At 64.9% G+C, this 18,353-nt stretch overlaps 7 protein-coding genes across 7 annotated transcripts; 5 read left to right on the top strand and 2 right to left on the bottom strand.

Annotated features, from left to right (window-relative positions):
• Nucleotides 1-1,870: 1,870 nt before the first annotated feature.
• Nucleotides 1,871-2,658, top strand: EMIHUDRAFT_249378 (hypothetical protein; the record flags this gene model as incomplete). Its single annotated transcript, XM_005760203.1, has 3 exons — nucleotides 1,871-2,212; nucleotides 2,316-2,387; nucleotides 2,554-2,658. The coding sequence occupies 3 exons, from the start codon at nucleotides 1,871-1,873 to the stop codon at nucleotides 2,656-2,658; spliced, it is 519 nt and encodes a 172-aa protein (XP_005760260.1).
• A 4,789-nt stretch (nucleotides 2,659-7,447) lies between these two features.
• Nucleotides 7,448-7,755, top strand: EMIHUDRAFT_77194 (hypothetical protein; the record flags this gene model as incomplete). Its single annotated transcript, XM_005760202.1, has 2 exons — nucleotides 7,448-7,585; nucleotides 7,654-7,755. 2 exons carry the CDS (start codon nucleotides 7,448-7,450, stop codon nucleotides 7,753-7,755), a joined length of 240 nt encoding a protein of 79 aa, XP_005760259.1.
• Nucleotides 7,756-8,099: 344 nt separating this feature from the next.
• On the bottom strand, nucleotides 8,100-9,022 carry EMIHUDRAFT_446407 (hypothetical protein). Its single transcript, XM_005760201.1, has 2 exons — nucleotides 8,719-9,022; nucleotides 8,100-8,496 (listed from the first exon to the last, which is right to left on the bottom strand). The coding sequence occupies exons 1-2, from the start codon at nucleotides 8,977-8,979 to the stop codon at nucleotides 8,425-8,427; spliced, it is 333 nt and encodes a 110-aa protein (XP_005760258.1). The 5' UTR covers nucleotides 8,980-9,022; the 3' UTR covers nucleotides 8,100-8,424.
• A 98-nt stretch (nucleotides 9,023-9,120) lies between these two features.
• On the top strand, nucleotides 9,121-11,159 carry EMIHUDRAFT_446406 (putative mitochondrial translation elongation factor EF-Tsmt). The gene is made up of 7 exons (XM_005760200.1): nucleotides 9,121-9,138; nucleotides 9,215-9,343; nucleotides 9,524-9,624; nucleotides 9,845-9,933; nucleotides 10,013-10,097; nucleotides 10,381-10,431; nucleotides 10,515-11,159. The coding sequence occupies exons 2-7, from the start codon at nucleotides 9,238-9,240 to the stop codon at nucleotides 10,809-10,811; spliced, it is 729 nt and encodes a 242-aa protein (XP_005760257.1). The 5' UTR covers nucleotides 9,121-9,138; nucleotides 9,215-9,237; the 3' UTR covers nucleotides 10,812-11,159.
• Nucleotides 11,160-11,338: 179 nt separating this feature from the next.
• EMIHUDRAFT_249373 (hypothetical protein) lies at nucleotides 11,339-11,935 on the bottom strand (the record flags this gene model as incomplete). Its single annotated transcript, XM_005760199.1, has 2 exons — nucleotides 11,339-11,351; nucleotides 11,430-11,935. The coding sequence occupies 2 exons, from the start codon at nucleotides 11,933-11,935 to the stop codon at nucleotides 11,339-11,341; spliced, it is 519 nt and encodes a 172-aa protein (XP_005760256.1).
• A 150-nt stretch (nucleotides 11,936-12,085) lies between these two features.
• EMIHUDRAFT_249372 (hypothetical protein) lies at nucleotides 12,086-13,251 on the top strand (the record flags this gene model as incomplete). The annotated part of the gene is made up of 5 exons (XM_005760198.1): nucleotides 12,086-12,373; nucleotides 12,424-12,528; nucleotides 12,636-12,695; nucleotides 12,769-12,839; nucleotides 13,224-13,251. 5 exons carry the CDS (start codon nucleotides 12,086-12,088, stop codon nucleotides 13,249-13,251), a joined length of 552 nt encoding a protein of 183 aa, XP_005760255.1.
• A 753-nt stretch (nucleotides 13,252-14,004) lies between these two features.
• Nucleotides 14,005-15,071, top strand: EMIHUDRAFT_249371 (hypothetical protein; the record flags this gene model as incomplete). Its single annotated transcript, XM_005760197.1, has 4 exons — nucleotides 14,005-14,039; nucleotides 14,464-14,543; nucleotides 14,665-14,779; nucleotides 14,990-15,071. The coding sequence occupies 4 exons, from the start codon at nucleotides 14,005-14,007 to the stop codon at nucleotides 15,069-15,071; spliced, it is 312 nt and encodes a 103-aa protein (XP_005760254.1).
• Between the last annotated feature and the right edge of the window lie 3,282 nt (nucleotides 15,072-18,353).

Here is an 18,353-nt window from a genome sequence, read left to right as displayed (position 1 = left end):
GACGAACACCAAGACACGGCCGGCAAAATTCTCTTTTTGTGTACCTTCTATTCCTGCCAAAAGTTATTTAGTACCACCCCGGTTTCGGACATCGGCGAACGATCGGAAGGGTGCCGCCTGCACACCAAATGGAGTCCAGCGATGTGGGGCCTCACTCCTCTGGGAGGGCGCGGGGGCCCTAGAGGGTATCCATGCGGGGGGGAGATGGGGTCCGATGGCCCGCCGCAGGCGCCGATTTTTCACATTTTTTCTTTTGCGCGATTTTTCACTTGTTTTCAGGGAATTCGGCCATGCTATCACGCCTTGCGACAGCCTGTCGGCGCTGCTGACCGTGCCATGCTGCTCAACTGACCGCCTGCATAGCTCGCGGCCTTAGTCTTCAGCATTCAGTGACGACCTGATCGTACGGCCAGTAGGAAGGTGTCCTTCCAGCGCGTGCACGCTTCTGACGCAATGCGCGTCACAAACTGCCTCGGATTGGCTGCTGGCACTCTCGAGGCTATGCCTACACAGCCTCGCGCGCATGGGCAGTCAAGAGGGACCACGCACCTTCTCAGGACAGCACCAGTGCCTCTCTCTTGGACCGGCAAACTTGGTGGTCTCGTGTCACCAATGTGGGACCAGTGCGGCATCGGACGCGCGCCATCGACAGCTCTGAACTGCGCCTCACCACTGACCGGGAAGGCCGCCAAGTGGGTCAGCACAGGTCGCACATTGTGGCAGCAGTCAGCAGTGCATGTCTGATAGCTAGCAGCAGCGTCAGGGTCTCGCAGGGTCGGATCGTGTCAAGCCTCTCGCCCGGCCGGCCGCGTGCAGACGTCGGCCTGTCTGCTGTCTGGAGTGATCTGTCGGCGGTCAGTACGACCGATCAGGTTGGAGGTTTCTGATGGTTGGAGGGTCTATCTGTGTGTACTCCTCGAGATCTCTCCAAATCTGCCCTCTGATCAACCGTGATCATTCGGGAAGTCGGTGCTAATAGAGACTAATAGAGCCGGAGCACCGTTTCCGCACTGCTGCGCGGCGCACGGTGCCTCCGGGGGCCCCCGCGCCCCCCCAGAGCCTCACTCCCAGAAGCTTGGAGCTTCAGGCCGCGACCACGTGGCTAGGTGGACACTAAAGTGCCATTTTGGCGCCAAATCTTGGCGCGAAATGACACGTGGTTTGGCGGGAGTGTGGTGTAGCTGCGGTGCTCGACAGCGCTGCTGTTGAGCGCCAGCTGCTGCTCCCTTCAGCCAGACGGCCGGGCCTGCGCAGCACGACCGCTGGCCTTCCTCCTGCACCACAGGAGCGCACCAAGGCGCGCGTCTGGGCAAGCAGTGCGTCTCATCGCGATGCGAGAGTCGACGCTGTGACGCCGCCGCTCGCCGGCTAGAATGACAGTGGCAGCATTCAAGTACGCGTCGAGCTGTGCGTACCAGCACTTGTGTGCGAGCTTATTGTGTCCCTGAGCTGCTGTGGGGTGCGTGGGCTCAGCTGCGGAGCACGTACTGGGCGGCGGTAGGGGGGGTGTCCCTAAATAACTTTTGGAATAGAAGGTACCTGTGTTAGTGCCAGTGCGCGCCAGTCCCGTGCCCAGTGAGCAGTGTCGTGCGAGGGAGTTTGGTGGTAAAATTCTTTTGGTGTACCTGTGTTAGTGCCAGTGCGCGCCAGTCCCGTGCCCAGTGTTGTGCAAAAAAAGAATTTAACAATAACCTCGCACGACACTGGGCACGGGACTAGCCAGTCCCGTGCCTCTCGTTAAATTCTTTTTGTGTACGAGAGGATGGCGGTCTTTGCCCTGCTGCTAGTCCAGTCGGCTCGATGCCTCGCTGTCGGGTCTGCCGTCTTCCGCCCCGCGCCACCGGCCCTGCGTCGATCGCCTTGGCTTGCGATGAGTGGTGGGACTGGCGGCGGCAGCAGCAACTTGGAGCCGAGTGCTGGCACCGGCGGCTCCAGCAGCAGCGCGGCCGCGCCGCGACTGGCGGCGCTGTCGGTCCTCGTCGGCTGCCAGGGGCTCGACGCCGAGGACTCGCTGCTGCAGGCGCTCGAGGCGGACGGCCTGGCTTTGTTGGCCGCGGCGGCAGCCGCGCTCGAGGACCGGCCGCGTGCGGAGCTGTCACTCACGCTGTGTGACAGCGACTTTATCCGCGGGCTCAACGCGCAGTGGCGCGGCAAGGACTGCGCCACCGACGTGCTCTCCTTCCCTCAGGACGACGCGGAGATGCTCGGCGATGTGTGCTCGTCCCGCGTCCCATCTGCCGCGCACTACTCGCACTCGCACAGCGCGTCCACAACAAGTCTGCGACGCCTCCGCGACGCCTCCGTGACGTCCGCAGGTCGTCCTCTGCGTCGATGTCGCCGACAGGCAGGCGGCAGAGCGCGGCCACGAGCGGCGAGACGAGCTGCGCGTCCTGCTGGCGCGACCCCCCCCCCCCCAACCCCTGCAGCCTACCATCGCTTTCGCCCACCGCCTCCGCAGCCTACCACCGCCCTCGCCACCCCCCGACCGCCCCGACCGCCCCCTGGCTGCGGCAGGTACACGGGCTGCTGCACCTGCTCGGCTACGACCACGAGACGTCCGACGTGGACGCGGCGGAGATGAGCGAGGCGGAGGTTCGACTGCTCGGCCGACTGGGGTGGCGAGGCGAGGGGCTCGTCGCCGCCGCCGGGGCCGGTTGACGGGCTGCGGCTCACTAGCGACAGGTTACGGTACAGTCGGGCAGAGAGGCGTTCCAGCCCAGGCGCTCTCTGTTTTCCCTCCAATTTTGTGTTCGTATCCGCAGATATTATGTTATATCTGGGGCGCCCGGTGCGGCGCGGGGGTGCTGGGGTCTCGCACCGTGGGGACCATCGACCAAAACCACGGAGAACCAAAAAATGAACCGCCCCCGAGAGAGTGAAGAGAGGCAGAGGCTCTCCGGAGGGCACGCGCGGCGGCGTGGATGTCAGAATAAGCGAATGCGTGGGCGGCTCAGCACTTGGCCACCTGCGAAACCGGCCTCGCGGTGCTACGGCGCTCTTGCAGGCAGCCGGCCCACGCCTCGCGAAGGACGAGGGTGGCGACGTCGGAGTGCGCGTGCCGGTAGGCGAGCGCACGCCGTGCAGGCAGGAGGAGCCTCTGCATACCCCGCCAGTTGCGGGCTCCCGGCGGGCCGGCCGCTCCCTCGAGGATGCGGCGGGCCGCGCCGAGCGGATCGGCCAGGAAGTCCGCCTCTGGATAGCGCACGCCGTAGGAGGAGGGTGGAAGCGGGCGCGTGCGTGGGAAGGGGAGCTGCAAATCGTCGACAAGGATGACAGGGACGCACAGGCACGCGATGCTGTCGTAGAGCCGTCCCGTCGACGGCGTGTCGCCCGCAGCGATGGCGCAGAAGCGTGCGCCCGCCATCTCCGCGCCAGTGAGCTGCTTGAGCGCCTGCTCGCACGCGTTTTCCGAGGGGTCGAGCGCGCTGCCATTGCACGCCCGCATGTTATGCAGCACACCCCGCGTCGTGGCACCGTCGAGCTGCGTGCCCGCCGTGAGAATCGCGCGCCGCACGTCGAGGGCGTGCCGCGCGACATTGGGGCAATCCTCGGCCGTGTCAAAGCCCGTCGCCGCCCCGGAGAAGAAGAAGGGGACTCTCCGCTCACGGGCGAGCAGCTCCTCCTCTGACAGCGACGAGCAAGCCTACACCGCGAAGATAGAGGGCGGCGCGGTATTGCATGCCGCCTCAACGTGGGTAGGTGTTCCTTGGCACAGTAGAGAGACGAGGGCACCAGCCCGCTGCTTGAATACCGCGGATAGCATCTAGAGGAGGAGGCCGCGCTCTCGACGTACGGCAACGCGAGCTGGCACTTGCCCACGTGCCGGTGATTCGCCATGCCCCACGCGGCCTCGTGCGTCTCGTGCCAGCCTAGGCTGACGTTCGCAAAGGCGCGGTGGGAGATGGACCCGCGCTCACCGAGCGCGCCTGCGGAAGTGGCGTAGGGCGTGGGTGGGCGCGGCGATCAAACGGAGTCGGACAGGCGCGGCACAAAGTGTGTGTGTGGGGTGGGGGGGGGGGGGGTTGTGGGGGGTGGGGGGTCGACGTGGCGGGTTAGGGCGACATGGCGTCTCCGGAGAGGCTCGCGCGCCCCACGCGTCCCAGTAGTTGAAGAGGAGTAGGTGGTCGTGTCCACTCCTACAGAGGCCCGATGGGGGCAAAACCTTTCAGAAGGCAGAAGAGGAACGCGCGGCAGACTACGCATTGCGCGCGCGCCGCCGCTCATAGGCCGGGTGCAAGAGCATCGCTGCCACCGCCGCGGCGAGGCGCCCCGTGTGCTCCGTGCCAGCGAGACGGCCGCCCGCAGGGCAGGCGCGGCCGGCGCGCAGAGAGGTAAGGGGCAGCATTGGCAGGATGACCACAGAAGCGGACCGCCAATCGAGGGTGCGGTTCGGGTGCGCCTGTAGCTGCCGCAGCAGCCAGACCTCGGCAGCGTTCTGCGAGTGGAGGCCCGAGTCCCAGCCAGATACACAACTGAGGAGTGGGCGCCAGTCCAGCTGCGCCGAGTCGTGGATCCAAAAGCGGAATGGCAGCCAACGCAGTTGAGGTGCCATCATCTGTGCCGCTGGTTGGTCGAGTCGTGCAGACTCGCGCGAGAGTGCAATTGACTGGCGGCGTGAGTGCACGTGCACAAGCCGCTGCTGACCGACATCGTGGCCGGCGATAGTGGATGGAGCCTATGCGGCGAGAGAGAGAGAGGGGGTGGGGCTCAGGCGGCGTACGAGGTTGGTGTGGGACTGAGAGTGCGGCCACTCCTCTTCTTGAGCAACAAAGAGCGGAGGCACCATCACATGCACGATGCCAATCCCTCTGGTGGGCTGCGTCCCGTCTTTCGTGCTGACATCGCCACGCCTCGATTCAGCCTGTTGGCTGCCAGCCGCTTCGAGCGATGGGAAGATGACGCACACGTCTGCCTTGACACACTCCACGGTGTTGACGCCAAGACGCCAGCCGCGCTCACCTGCAGACCGCATTCCCCTGGCTCAGTGAGGCGGCCGTTGGACGCTGTGCTGGCTCTCCTGCCGGCTGCCTTGCGAGAAGCGCTGAACGAGGGTACGAGCCCCGGCCTCACTAAGCAGGTATGCCGTGGTTGACCTGAGGGGTGGGGAGAGAGGGATCGGCTGGCGGTGGGCAGAACCGTGCCACGAGAACACCGCGTCAGCGCTTGTCCCATGTCTAAGGGAGTACCAGGGTCATCTGTCAAGCATGCTAGGGCGCTCGACCAGTAGTAGTCGCGACGGAGCAACGTCCGCCGCTGCACACCGCCGGCTACGGACGAGCGATTGCGCCACTCCCGCCACAGCTCGGCCCACTGCGAGCGTGAGGCCACGATGCTGAGCTGGACGGCGAGCCAGTGTCGAGGCAGCGCGTCCACCAGCGCGTTCAGCGGGGCGGGCCAACCTGACCGCAGCTCGATGGACACATCCTCCTCCAGAACTAGCGCGGGCGACGCGCCGTCGGCCAGTGCGCGCCGCGCGGCGAGCAAGTGCGAGAGTGCGCATCCGAGCGCGGCGCCAAACTCGGGGTCGGAGGCCTGCCGGCCGTACACGGCTGCAGCACCCTCGGGCGGCGTGCCTGCCACTGACAGCGCCTCGGAAGCGGTCACAGCCTCGACGGCGCGCACCGGCGCACCGCCGAGTGCGTCGGAGAGCCGGCGGATCTTCTCCAAGACGTGCGCGTCGCGCGCGTAGAGGGTGATCAGATAGGCGATGAGGCCGCGCCGCGCAGCGACTCTCCCCGCGCGAGATCCGTCCGCCACGAGCTTCCCTCCGCCGGTGGCACGGAGGGACGGCATGGCGGTGAAGGGGCGGCCGCGATGGGAGCGCTCCTGAGGCGGCTGCTCGAGGGAGCCACCGTTGCAGATCCTGTAGCCCTCCTTCCAGCTGAACTCTGCAGCGCCGGCTGCCACCTGGGCCGCGGTGCCGCAACGCCCGCGCCATGAGCCGCCAGGATGGCAGCAGTTGCGGTCGTTGGCCCGTGCAGCCGCGGTCATAGCAGCCACCCTCGCCGACGCCGCTGAGACGTTCCGAAGTGGCAAGAGCTCGTCGTCGGCTGCATCGGCATCCGCATCGGCTGGTGCGGCGTGGACGCCACACACCACGCACTGTGGCACGGTGCATGCACGCCGTCCCTGCACAAAGGAGTGTGGCCACGACCGGCCGCACAGGCCGTGCCAAGCTCCGCCGGCGTGGCAGCAGCTAGGCAGCGCCATCCACGGCCTTTCTCGCGCCTTTGCTAGCACATTGGCCGACGCCGGTGCGCATCGATCGCATCTGCTGTCGCTCGCCGCCAAGATTGCTGGCCTTTGAGGCTGGCGCAACGGAACGCCAGCAGCGAGGCTGGGCTGCCACTGAGCGGCGCGGCGCGACGGTGAGGCCAGCCAGAAGACGAGCATAACCCCGCCGCTGCGGCAAAGCAGAGGCAGCCACTTGCGGGTCCGATTTTGCCTCGCCCGGTCGGCTTTCTCGCGCATGTACATGCACATGCGATGGGACTGCCCGACGGGACATGCCGCCGGCGACGAGATTGGAGAGCCGACAGGCATCGAAGAGGTAGGTACTGAGGAGGGCCATCGCGCCCGAGGCGATCCGCGCCGGCCCTGCAGGCCGTCTCAGAGAGCCTGGCGAGGCTGTACAAGAGGCTGTACAAGCGAATGGTTGTCGAAGTGTGTGGGTCACTGTGTGCACTGACTGCGGTGCCATCATAATGTCAACCACTCTGGCTTGGCAGATACATCACTGAGCAGGATCATACGCTGGTCAATTGGGCATGTTGTAGAGTTGCCGATGGGTGGGTAGCGATTTGAAATCTTGCACGAGACGTTCTTTGCGAGCCTTGCGCGCGTAAACCTGACGCGTCTCATTTCCTGTTCTCGAATCTTGCTTGACCAGTGCCTAATAAGTGTCGAGATCAAGCTGTCGCTTGCCCCGCATCTCGAGCAGGGTCAGCTTCGCCTCATCGCCGCTTGCTTTCCCGGGATTCTGCCCGCGGAAGAAAAACAATTCGAATCCAGCACGCCGCGAGATCCAGGCTCCCAGTGGCCGTCAGCCGCACACCGAACCGCCTCCCGCCCACCATGCTGGCCGCACCCCAGCAGCCAGCGGCGGTCTCCCTGCGGCTCCGTCCCCGGGCGGCGGCGTTTGTTTCACCACGCCACCAGCACGCTGCATCTCGCCCCCGCCTCACCGTCGCCCCACACCGACTCCCCCCGCAGACATGAGGCTTCTACTGCTCTGCGCTCTCGCGCTCGGCTGCTCTGCGTTTGCGCCGCTGCCGTCCAAGCAGCAGCTGAGGCCGACTGGCCGCGCCGCCGCCGCCTCGTCCATCCAGGCGCGCGAGCCCGCGCCCGGCTGCGACCGAACGCGTGTGCGGGAGGGAATGGTATCGGGGGCCGCGACGCTGCGGCGCGAGCTAGTCTGCTCACCTCTGCGCTGCGCTGCGCTGCGCAGATGCTGCGGGTGTGCGACATCACGGGGAAGAAGGCCAACAATGCGAACCGCGTCACCTTTTCGAACAAGCACAACGCGTACTGGCAGTACCCCAACCTGCAGACGAAGAAGTTCTTCTCACCAAAGCTCGACCGCACCGTCAAGCTCAAGGCGCGTCTGCACACGCCACGACTGCCTCTACGGCCGCTTGCTCACGGTGGCCCGAGCCCCGCACCGCGCAGGTGGCCACCTCGACCATCCGCACCATCCGCAAGCTCGGCCTCGACGAGACGGCGGCCAAGTACGGCGTCGATCTCGCAAAGTTCTGAGGAGTGGGTTTCATAGTCTCCGTCTCCGCGAGTCCCCCCTGGCCGCCGCCTCTCTGCGTGCCCCTGTCTTCTGTTCTTGTAGTGAGAAAACATGTCGTTGGTGACAACACGCATTGTACTTTGTAGTACGAAGAACACGAACCTCTTCCACTGTGCATGGAATAGGCAATAGCGTGAAAAGATGCTTAGGATCAACAGACGCAGTACTAGCCGGCTAGAGCTCGCCGCCGGATGCCGCCGGCTCTCTCTCGAGCTCTCTTCTCTCTTCACCCGCGCGGCAGAGACGAGGTAGCAGGGGCACAGCGAAGGGCGCCAGGCGCCGCGAGGCACGCACAGCCGGCACACCCCCCCCCCCCCCCACCCCCCCAAACTCTCTCTCTCACTCGGACTGCCTCTCCGACCCGGCACGCGATCCGGTGCACAGGTCCGGTACAATAGGCATGTGTGACTGTATACGCCCCCATGCCGCCCGCCCGCCCGGCGCCGCCCGTGCCATCTATCCGAATACATGCATAGCTGCAGAAGCCCCGCCGCCTCCCACCTCAGGAAGAGAGCTGCCGCCCACCGAAGCAGCAGCAAAAGCGCCAGCCCCCTCCCTCTCCCGGCCAAGTCTGCACCACACCGCGCAATGTCGTTGTGCCGTGTGGTGCAAGCGGCCGGGAGCGTCCGTTACCTCTTCTTGAAGCCGTACTTTTTGCGCTCGTAGAAGAGGTCCGTCTTGGACGAGCCGAGGTTGACGATCTGCACGGCGGGGGCAGGGAGGCGGCCGTTAGGGTGCGGCGGCGCGGCGGTGAGGGCGGCGGCGGCGGCGAGGGAGGGGAGGAGGGCGGCGGAGGGCAACGAAAGAGCAGCCGCGGCTGACGACGGCGCGCCAAGCTGGCAGCACGCAGGGCAGCCGCGGCGGGGGGGTGAGGTGGGTGCGGGGGAGGCCCCGCGCGGAGGGAAGGCGCGTCGACGACGCGCCTTGGGGCAGCCGTCGCGGTCCTTCTCCTGCTGCGTGCACTCCTTGCAGTAGTAGGCGTCGGAGATGCCGGGGCCGCCGCAGATGATGCACCGGCCCTGGAAGGACCCGTAGTTGCACTCGTCGCAGATGCGCACGAGCGTGTTTGGCCGCACGTACGAGTCGCAGATCGGGCACTTGCCGTCGCACTTCTCGCACAGCCGGCCCACCGAGATGCCCGGCTGCTTCCGGCACATGATCAGGTCGGGGTGGTGCTTCGCCATTGGCAGCGCGGCGGTGACCTCTGCAGGAGGCGGGCCCAGTCGAGAGCACACACGCCCTCTCGCCCTCGCGGAAACAGAGAAATCGTTGACTCCGCGCAGCGGCAGAAAAAAACCGCGCCAAGCGGACATTTCCGTGTGCTGGGCGAGCTCCTGCCTCAGGTACACAAACGCGTGCCTCCCAGCACCGCATCCCAGCACCGCACTCGCCCTGGATTTGCTCGAATCGCCGCCATAGGCATACCCCTCTGTTCGCTTACGATGCTCTGCCTCATCGCCGCCGCCCAGAGCTACGTGCTCCAGCCGCAGCCTCTCGTCTCGCGCGGCGCCGTCGCCGCCGTCAGCAGATCTGGGCCGGTGGTTGCAGGTGCTACCCGCTCCGCACGCGCACACAGCGCGCACGCACCCCGCTGGAGCTGGCACCGGCCGCTCGTGCCTCTCCCCACGACTCCGGGATTGCGGAGGCCGTCTCATGCAGCGAGCCACCGCGGCGGCAAGCAGCAACAGCAGCATGCACCCTGCTGATCCCCCGCCGTGTCACGGTCAGCTGTGGCCGTGGACGCCAAGACCGTGAAGACCCTCCGCGACGCGACCGGCGCCGGCATGATGGACTGCAAGAAAGCGCTGATTGAGAGTGAGGGAGACATGGTGCGCGGCCTGCGCCCGCCTCTGCCTCTCGCCTCTCTCCTCACCGCTCCCTCCCTCCTCCCTCCTCTCTCGCCAAGCGGACTCGCCCTCACTCCTCCCTGTCGCCTCTCTCCTCCCTCCTCCCTCTCCCCCGCCCTTCAGCTCCGCCACCCGCCGCCGCCCCCATTGCCATCGCCGCCAACCCCGCCCGCTGCGCTGCACCCCTCCCGCTGCGCTGCAGGACGCCGCGACAGAGTCCCTTCGGAAGAAGGGTCTCGCGTCGGCGGAGAAGAAGTCGGGCCGCGCCACCAAGGAGGGCATCATCGAGACGTGCGCCCCCGGCTGCGGCGCCCCACCTCGCGCTGCGAGCCGCGCCTCTCCGCACCGGCTGCACGCTGCGTACGACTAGGTACATCCACACCGGCGCAAAGCTCGGCATCATGGTCGAGGTGAACTGCGAGACCGACTTCGTCGCCAAGCGGCCGGAGTTCCAGGTGGAGCCCGCCACCGCACCCGCCGCACCCGCCGTTACCACCGGCGCCACCGCCACCGCCCCCCCTCCCGCGACTACCGCCGCCGCCGGTGCCGCCAGCGCGAGTGGATGGCGTTGCTTTGCTGCAGAGAGTTGCTGGGCTCGCTCGCCCTGGGCACCACCCTGGGCACCACTCTGCCCCGCCCCCTCCCTCCCCCCTCTGCCTCACTGCGAGCTCCACCCCGCTCCAGGAGCTCGCAAAGTCGCTGGCCATGTAATTAATTAATTAATTAATTAATTAATAGGAGCTCGCAAAGTCGCTGGCCATGCAGATCGCCGCGTGCCCGACTGTCGAGGCGTCTCGAGCCTCCGCTCGAGGGTGTCCGCTCGAGGGGTGGCCGAGAGTCCTCGGGAAGAGGAGGGGGGGGGGCGAGAGTAGGCCATCTCGAGCGACGACATCTCGGCGGACTGGATCGCGAAGGAGAAGAAGATCGAGGCGGCCAGCGACGACCTGCAGGGGAAGCCCGAGCAGATCATCGAGAAGATCGTCAACGGGCGGGTGGAGAAGGCAATCAAGACCAAGCTGCTTCTCGAGCAGCCGTACATCCGCGACTCGGGCATGACGGTCGACGAGTTCGTCAAGGGGTACACCGCCAAGCTGGGCGAGAACATCAAGGTGGCCCGCTTTGCGCGCTTCACGGTCGGCGGCGGCGCGGAGGAGGCTGAGGAGGCGTGAGGAGTCCTGCTGCGGACCCACCGCAGACCAAGGCGTTTCGCCCTTGGACGACGAGTGTGAAGAGTCACAACGAGAGGGAGGGAGAGAGAGAACAACGACGGTGTCGGGCCCGACGAGCGTGCCACCCGCAGTGCGTTGGGGGGGTGGGGGTAACGTCCAAGCGAGCGACCCACGAGAGTGGCCCTCTCGCGGCTCGGTGTTCGTCGGTGACGGTGTTTTTCCGGCGCGCTGTCGTCGCCTGTGCGCTGTATGTTGTACCAGCAGCATGTTGTACCCAGAATACCCTCCGGAGGCTCCGCGACTGCGGCGCGCGGCACGTATGACGTATTGTTGTAAGAACAAGAACCCGGGCCCGGCCGCCGGCGCGTGCCGCGCGCCGCGGAGTCCGCGGCGACGGGCGAGATATCGGACTGTCGGTATTGGACAGAGTCCACAAGCAGCGAGGATCTAGCCCGAAGCCCCCCCCCCCCCCCTGTCCTAGATATGCTGATGATCTCAGCGCATGCGTGTGTGTAGGTGTGCGGTCCTCATGCTGCGTGCCTGACGGACATGAGGGTAAGGACTGCCGAGAGAGCTCCCGGCCCTGGCGGCGAGAGGGGTGCCTCCCCGTGGGAGCACCGTTGCGCGTCGCCCTTTGCGAGAGCCTCGAGCGCCGCGCGCATATCGTTCTGCTGCAACTGCGATCGATCCAGCGACATCGCTGGGCCGTCGCGATTGCCCAGGAATGGCCGCTTCGAGCTTGCACATTCGGGGCTCTGCCCACCACTGGCGGCGGCTCGCTCAGCCGGGCAGAGCCGTTTTCGCTTCGTCGGCACATGTGGTAAGCACTCGAGGTTAAGGCGCGAGCAACGCGTGCAAGCAACACCGGACTCAAAGATGCACTTCACCTTGGCACGGCGGCAGTTCGTGCATGCCGTCTTGACCGGCGGCTGGTCGGACTCACATGGAATCTGCAATGCGCACACACGAACCATGTCGAGCATCTCCGACTTGGTCCGCTCCTTACCGCCCTCGCGGAGATGGTTGATGGTTACCATCTTGGATAGGATCTGGAAGGCGACGTAGAGCCCCGCGTCCGGGGTGTTGATGTGATCGCGCAGGAGCGTGGCGCCGTGGTAGAGCATGCCGTAGTACTCCCGACGCGCTCTCTTCGGTGGGCGGCGGCGACGGACGGTATCCAGCTGCGCGAGAAGGCGTGGGTGGTTGGCCCAGGGGCGGAGCCACTCGTCCCTATCATTGAAAGTAGCAGAGGGGTCGCGCTACACGCTCTCCGAATGGAATTTCTGCCCTGCCCCTGTCACGGCCCCGCCTGCCTCCCGGAGGCCCGCCCGGCCATGCAATCCGCCGCCGGACCGCCCGGCGGGTCCAACCCGAAGCGGGCGACCGGCCGTTCGCACCGCTCGGCCGACGGGGCGATCCCCGCGGCCCTCGATCGCTCGCCCCGGGACGTGGCCCGACCGGCCCACGCGCACGGCCTGGCCTCTACCGCCGGTTTCGGCGGCGCAATTTGCGCCTTCATCGCTCTCTGGATCGTCCTGGCACCCATCGGACTCCTCCCGACGGTCGGCGGCGCCCACTCCGTGCACTTTGAGTCAGACTCGCTCTTCGGCAGGCACGCTCTTCGGCAAAAAGTCGCCGCCGGCTGTCCACGCCGAGCCAGCCAGTTGCCGGCTCGCACGGCAGCCTCTTCCTCTCGACCAGCCTCAACTTCGACACGGTCATCATTTTGTCGCTGCGTGCTCGTTGCGAGCCGGGCGGCGGTCAAAATTTGCCCAGACGAGCGCCAGGCGATAGTCCCGTCTCTGTTCGCCCTGTGCATGTCAGGCCAGGCTGCAGCGGGGCACGACCATCGTGCTGCCCTGTTGCAGCCTGACGTTTCCCACTGTGCACAGCCGCCAGAGCACCACCACCGCCCGGCATCGTGTCACGGCGAGCTCCTTCTGCACCCGTTCGCGAGGCTCTTGCGCTGGCACACTTCGGCCTTCCGCTGCTCGCGTTCGGCAAGCTCTTCTCCGCACTCCTGCCACGGTGCCGTCGCCACACACCTTCTGGCCGGCCTGAGCCACGCGGACTCTCTCTCCCTCTCTGGTGCACGCCACGGGCCGCGACGGCTGCTGGCAGCCGGCCGGCGTGAGGAGGCAGCGTTGCCGGCACAGTCGAGCTGGAGTATCCGCTTCTTGATGCTTCTGCGGTCAAGCTTGACCTTATGTGACATGATATGCCACAATACTGCATGCTCTCACCAAAGTGTCGAATTTTTGTTTAGTACTGGTGACCCGACACCGGTGGCCCGATAGTACCGTATGCCTTTCTTCAATGTTCAAACTCTGGGCCGGCGCGGGGCCCCCCGGAGGCACCGTGCGCCGCGCCGCAGTGCGGAAACGGGGCCCCGGCTCCACTAGTCTCCACTAGCACCAACTTCCCGATTAAGTACGGTTAAGTAGAGGGCAGATTTGGAAAGATCTCGAGGAGTACATACAGATAGACCCTCCAACCATCAGAAATCTCCGACCTGATCGGTCGTACTGACCGCCGACAGATCACTCCAGACAGCAGACAGGCCGACGTCTGCACGCGGCCGGCCGGGCGAGAGGCTTGACACGATCCGACCCTGCGACCCTGACGCTGCTGCTCTAGCTATCAGCCATGCACTGCTGACTGCTGCCACAATGTGCGACCTGTGCTGGCCCACTTGGCGGCCTTCCCGGTCAGTGGTGAGGCGCAGTTCAGAGCTGTCGATGGCGCGATGCCGCACTGGTCCCACATTGGTGACACGATACCACCACGTTTGCCGGTCCAAGAGAGAGGCACCGGCGCTGTCCTGAGAAGGTGCGTGGTCCCTCTTGACTGCCCATGCGCGCGAGGCTGTGTAGGCATAGCCTCGAGAGTGCCAGCAGCCAATCCGAGGTGACGCGCATTGCGCCAGAAGCGTGCACACGATGGAAGGACACCTTCCTACTGGCCGTACGATCAGGTCGTCACTGAATGCTTGATACTAAGGCCGCGAGCTATGCAGGTGATCAATTGTGCATCATGGCACGGTCAGCTGCGCCGACAGGCTGTCGCAAGGCGTGATAGCATGGCCGCAAGTACGCCGGATTCCCATGAAAACAAGTAAAAAACTCCAAAAAAGAAAAACAATCCAAAAAAATCGGCGCCTGCGGCGGGCCATGGGACCCCATCTCCCCCCCGCATGGACACCCTCTGGGGCCCCCGCGCCGGCCCAGAGTGTTCAAAAAAAAACGAACAGGCTTCGAGGTTCGACAATCGCTAAAAGCTGCTTGGGGGGGGGGGGGGGGCGGGGGGGCACCGCTGCGACTCCATTGGGGATGCCTGAGGCCACCCCAAGCACTCCCCAAGCCTTACGTGGACGAATTCAACCCTACTTTTTGTTCGTCTACCCCACATTAGCAACTTCGTGCTCATGTCAACGCCACGCCAGCGCTAGCCCATTCAACCCCGCCCCCATTGGGGGCGGGCCCCTTCAAGGGCCTAACTCTAGTAGGATTGAAAGAAGCAGAGGGCTCTCCCGCGATTTCTGTCCGCCCCGAAAATTTGCCCAGGCACGATCGTTTTGGTCGGCCCCTGGGCCCCCTGGCGGCTCCACGCTTGGCCGGCGGATGCCGCAGGGTCCGCAGCAGCCTGCCAGCAGGCCTGAGCGGTGGCTTGCGATGCGAACCGGCTGCGCAGCTTCCTCGGCGATGGGTGCTGCGAGCGTCGAGCGAGTCGCCGGTGAGCCAGCCGCCACAGCCTCACCTGCCGGTCCACACACTCCCAGGCGCACGGACGGACCCAGCGGCGTCGCGCACGCGTCTGAGCCACGCGTCGGAGATGCAATCAGACTCTGATTCAGGACTACCCAGCGTTCTGCTGCCCGTGGGCGGAATGTACTGTTGCGAGGCGCCGCTGGTCGGCGGCGCGCGCCTTCTCGCTGTGTCGGCGCGCCGGGCTGCGCTTTGTGGCGAGCGGTGCGCTCCAGTTCCCTCGCTCCAGTTCCCTCGCTGGCGCATGTCCCTTTGAAGCCCGCGGTGCGGCGCCTCTCGGTGGGCCCACACGCCTCACTCCCACACACTCCCCGCTCTCGGCCCGGCCCAAGCTCACTCCACGGTGCGTCGTGATCGTACTGGCAATGCGCCGCTGGCGCTCGTCAGCGCACACGGCCGTCGCGCTGCGTCCAGGCGCCAAGCGCACCAGTCACGTGCGTCACCGACAGCGCCACACCACTGCATCACGTGCCGCGAGGAAAGCTGCGTCGCGTGAGTGGCGACTATCACTGCCGGCGGCTGGCGCCGGGTAGTGGTGTCGGGTTGGCGCCCGTCGACAGTCAGAGAGAGGGTCTGTGTGTCGAGTATGTGTGTTTGTGGCGTAGATCCTCCCTCTTGGGAGAGAGAGATTGTTTGTTGTCTCTTGGTGTCTTGGGTGTGACGCTGCAAGTGTGGAACATGCTGCTCGTGCGCCGAGGTTCTGCAGATGAGTTAGTGAGACGGATTTTCTTCTTGCTGAGTTTTCTTCTTGGCCGTGCTGCAATCGCTTTGCCAAAGTCGATCGCAAGGTGGATCGAGCCGCCGCATGGCCGGGGCCGGCGCCTCGACCGTCCACGTGCCGCCTCTGCCGAAGAAGCTGCGGGCCGAACCACACGAGGAGGAGATCGGGCCGGGCAAGCCGTACGCAGATGCGGCCGCGTTCAACGCCGACCACAGCCGTTGGGAGCAGGAGCGCGATGCACGCGTGCAGCAGATGGCGGAGCGCCAGAGAGCACAGAAGAAGCTCCACGAGCAGACTCGAGGGGAGCGAGACCGCAGTGCACGCCAGCGGCCGGCCGACGACAATGTGCGGCGGGAGCAGCAGAGACAGCAGCAGCAGAGCGCAGTGCGCATGGAGTCTTTGACGACGCCGACATTCAAACTCTTCTTCCTGCTGGCCAATCTCACCCGGATGGTGGTGGACGAGTCGGCGAGTGGCGTGAAGGAGCGCCTATGGAGCGTGTGGGAGGGGCTGCTTGGGCGACGGCCGCCATCGTCGGCGACCGTTGACTACGTTGCGATCGACAATCCACGGCTGACGCTCGGAGACCGCATATTAGACGACAATTTGCAGTCAAGCCAGCGCGTTGCAAAGCTCCTTGAAGCAGGCGTGGATAGGGACGATCTGCTTCGGACTTCTAAAATCGACTTTGTGTTCATAGGACGACCGTATGGCGAGAGTGGAAGGGGAGCGTGCGTGCAGCTGTACACTGACAATGCCGGCAGCCCAACCCGCGTGGAGTGCTATGACGGGCAGTGGGTATGGAACGGATCACGGCACCACTTCACCGGGAGGGGCCACGCAAAGTTCAGTGATGGGGAGTACAGCAACGGGGTGTGGTTCGAGTATGAATTGATGCAGGGAACTCGTGTACGCAACGGTCAGGAGGAGGTTGTGGAGCGCAGCGAGCGCGCAAAGAACTTCATCAAGCTTGGCCAGCCAGCCATGGCCAACTTTGTAGATCTCGACCATAAGAACGAGGAGGAGGAGATGGATGAGTGGCTCTGTACCTTTGTCTTCAATGACGACGGGCGAATATTGGACGACTGTGAACTCACAGATGCTTTGCTGCTTGAGTGGCGGGCCAGCTCAGAGTATCGAGACTTCCGTGCCTTTCACGAGGTTTACACCAAGCCGCTTTGGTGCGTGTCGGAAGAGCTCTACCGGACGCTGAGTGAGGACGTGATCGTGAAAAACAACCTCACGTGTGCGGGCTTCCCGCAGCTGCCCTACGAGTTTGCACGCGACGCGCTTTGGAGCCATCTTTGCGACAGCCACAGCCAGGCGCAGGAGCTTAAGGCCATGAGAGCTGAGCATGAGCGTCTGAAGTACAAGATCCCCGGCATCGAGTTCTGGGAGGGATTGTATCAGAAGAGGTCCCCCGCGTCCCGCAGACGGCTTTATGCAACTAACTACGAGCAGCTGCTTGCCATGACCAGGCGTCCGAGCTGCCGGCCATGTATGCTTCAAAGGAACGTCTGGCTGGGCAAATCGACCGTCTGTCAGAGAAGATTGCAGATCAGGTTCGGCCAATATGGAAGGCGATGTCGCCCTTTGAGGTGCTGATGAACGCGCCGTTGTACAAATGCGATGACAGCAACTACGACGAGATCACGCTTCAACGATTTGCTCGCCAGGAACGATGCAGTCAGATCATCTATAATTAAAATTAATTCTTTTTGTCCATGTGTGTGAGCTTGAGCACCGCCAGCTAGCGACCTCTCCTTGCGCCCACCCCGCCCCCATCGGGGGCGGGGGCCCGCACGGGCCACAACTCTAGTAAATAAATAAAGAAGGACGCCAGGACGGCGTGGTCGTTCACGCCTCGGGGCCGTGCGACGAAGAACCTAACCTAACTTGTGGGTGCTGAATCAAGTGGGAATCAAACCTCTCATGAGCCGGCGCCCTCCCCCCGCGCGCCCTCGAGCACCCCCTCGCTCGAGAATCTTCGAGAGACGGCCGCATGCCCGCATCATCGCCGGGTCTGGGTGGAGCAGGCCTCCCGAGATGGTCGCGCAGAAGAAAAACTCCGTCGGACGCGTCCTCGGGCACGGGGCCGCCCCGCGTCGACAGCAGACCCTATAGCGTGAGCCCTTCAGCGCAGCGACATGCGCTATCCTCAGCGTCTTCAGCGTATCCTTGTGCTTTTCTTCGACAGCAGCAGAGGACACCCTTTTCCTTGCTGAAGAGCGGCACCCAACGACGCGACGCGCTGCCGACGGGGAGGATGTGGTACTGGCTTTGGTATCGGCAGCGCATCGTGCCGACCAGCTGGCTTTGGTATCGACAGCGCATCGCGCCGACCAGCCCCAGTTCGACTTCGTCTCTTTCCTGGTCTGCAGCTTCTTGTCTGTACCAGTGACCCCTTCTACTCCACCTGGAACCCCGACCCTGGGGCCTACAGCCCAGGACCCGGTTCCGAGGACGAGGAGGCGCCGTTGACGCCTGTGCCGGTGGCTGTGCCGCCGACAGCTGCCGAGCTACCGCTGACACCCAACGTAATTCCAGCTTGGTACGGATTCGTCCTTGGGAGCCTGCCTTTGCCCGATGACCTGCTTACAGACCAAATCGCCGCATACCGAAGGCTGCCCATAGAGGAACCCGAGATCGAGACGTGCATGGAGGATTTCCTGCCCACGGGTGAGATGCGTCCTTCCGGAAGGGCGTGTCCACGTTGGAGCCAGGTGTGGTGTGGGCGCGAGAATAGCTCCGCCGTTCATGGAGGCAACCGATGCGAGTCGACTGGTGTGTGTCGTCGTGGTTTCGTATCAAGAATACTCACTCACTCACTCACTCACTGATTCACGCCACGGGCAAAAGGCACGGGCGACGGCTTCCTCAGAAGCCGTCGTCCTCACCGTAGCCGTCGTCGGACCCCCAATGAGGGGGATAGTCGAATCCGCGAGCACCGTGGTGCTCGCCGAAAAGACCATCCCCATCCCACTCCCCCTCATCCCACCCCCCCCCCACCCGGGAAGCCTACCCCGCCAATGGCCGGTGGGGCAGGAAAACCCCCCC

This window comes from Emiliania huxleyi (assembly GCF_000372725.1).
Source record: "Emiliania huxleyi CCMP1516 unplaced genomic scaffold EMIHUscaffold_771, whole genome shotgun sequence".
NCBI classification, from domain to species: Eukaryota; Haptophyta; order Isochrysidales; family Noelaerhabdaceae; genus Emiliania; species Emiliania huxleyi.
This window is presented reverse-complemented; position numbering and strand designations above follow the sequence as displayed.

Excerpts from the sequence above, each read along its gene's own strand:
- EMIHUDRAFT_446406 (XM_005760200.1), top strand. The coding sequence starts at position 9,238 with ATGCTCTGCCTCATCGCCGCCGCCCAGAGCTACGTGCTCCAGCCGCAG. Across the intron at positions 9,344-9,523 it reads ATCTGGGCCGGTGGTTGCAG|CTGTGGCCGTGGACGCCAAG; the intron begins GTGCTACCCGCT and ends TGTCACGGTCAG. Across the intron at positions 9,934-10,012 it reads AAGGAGGGCATCATCGAGAC|GTACATCCACACCGGCGCAA; the intron begins GTGCGCCCCCGG and ends GCGTACGACTAG.
- EMIHUDRAFT_446407 (XM_005760201.1), bottom strand. The coding sequence starts at position 8,979 with ATGGCGAAGCACCACCCCGACCTGATCATGTGCCGGAAGCAGCCGGGC. Across the intron at positions 8,497-8,718 it reads ACCGCGACGGCTGCCCCAAG|ATCGTCAACCTCGGCTCGTC; the intron begins GCGCGTCGTCGA and ends CCCGCCGTGCAG.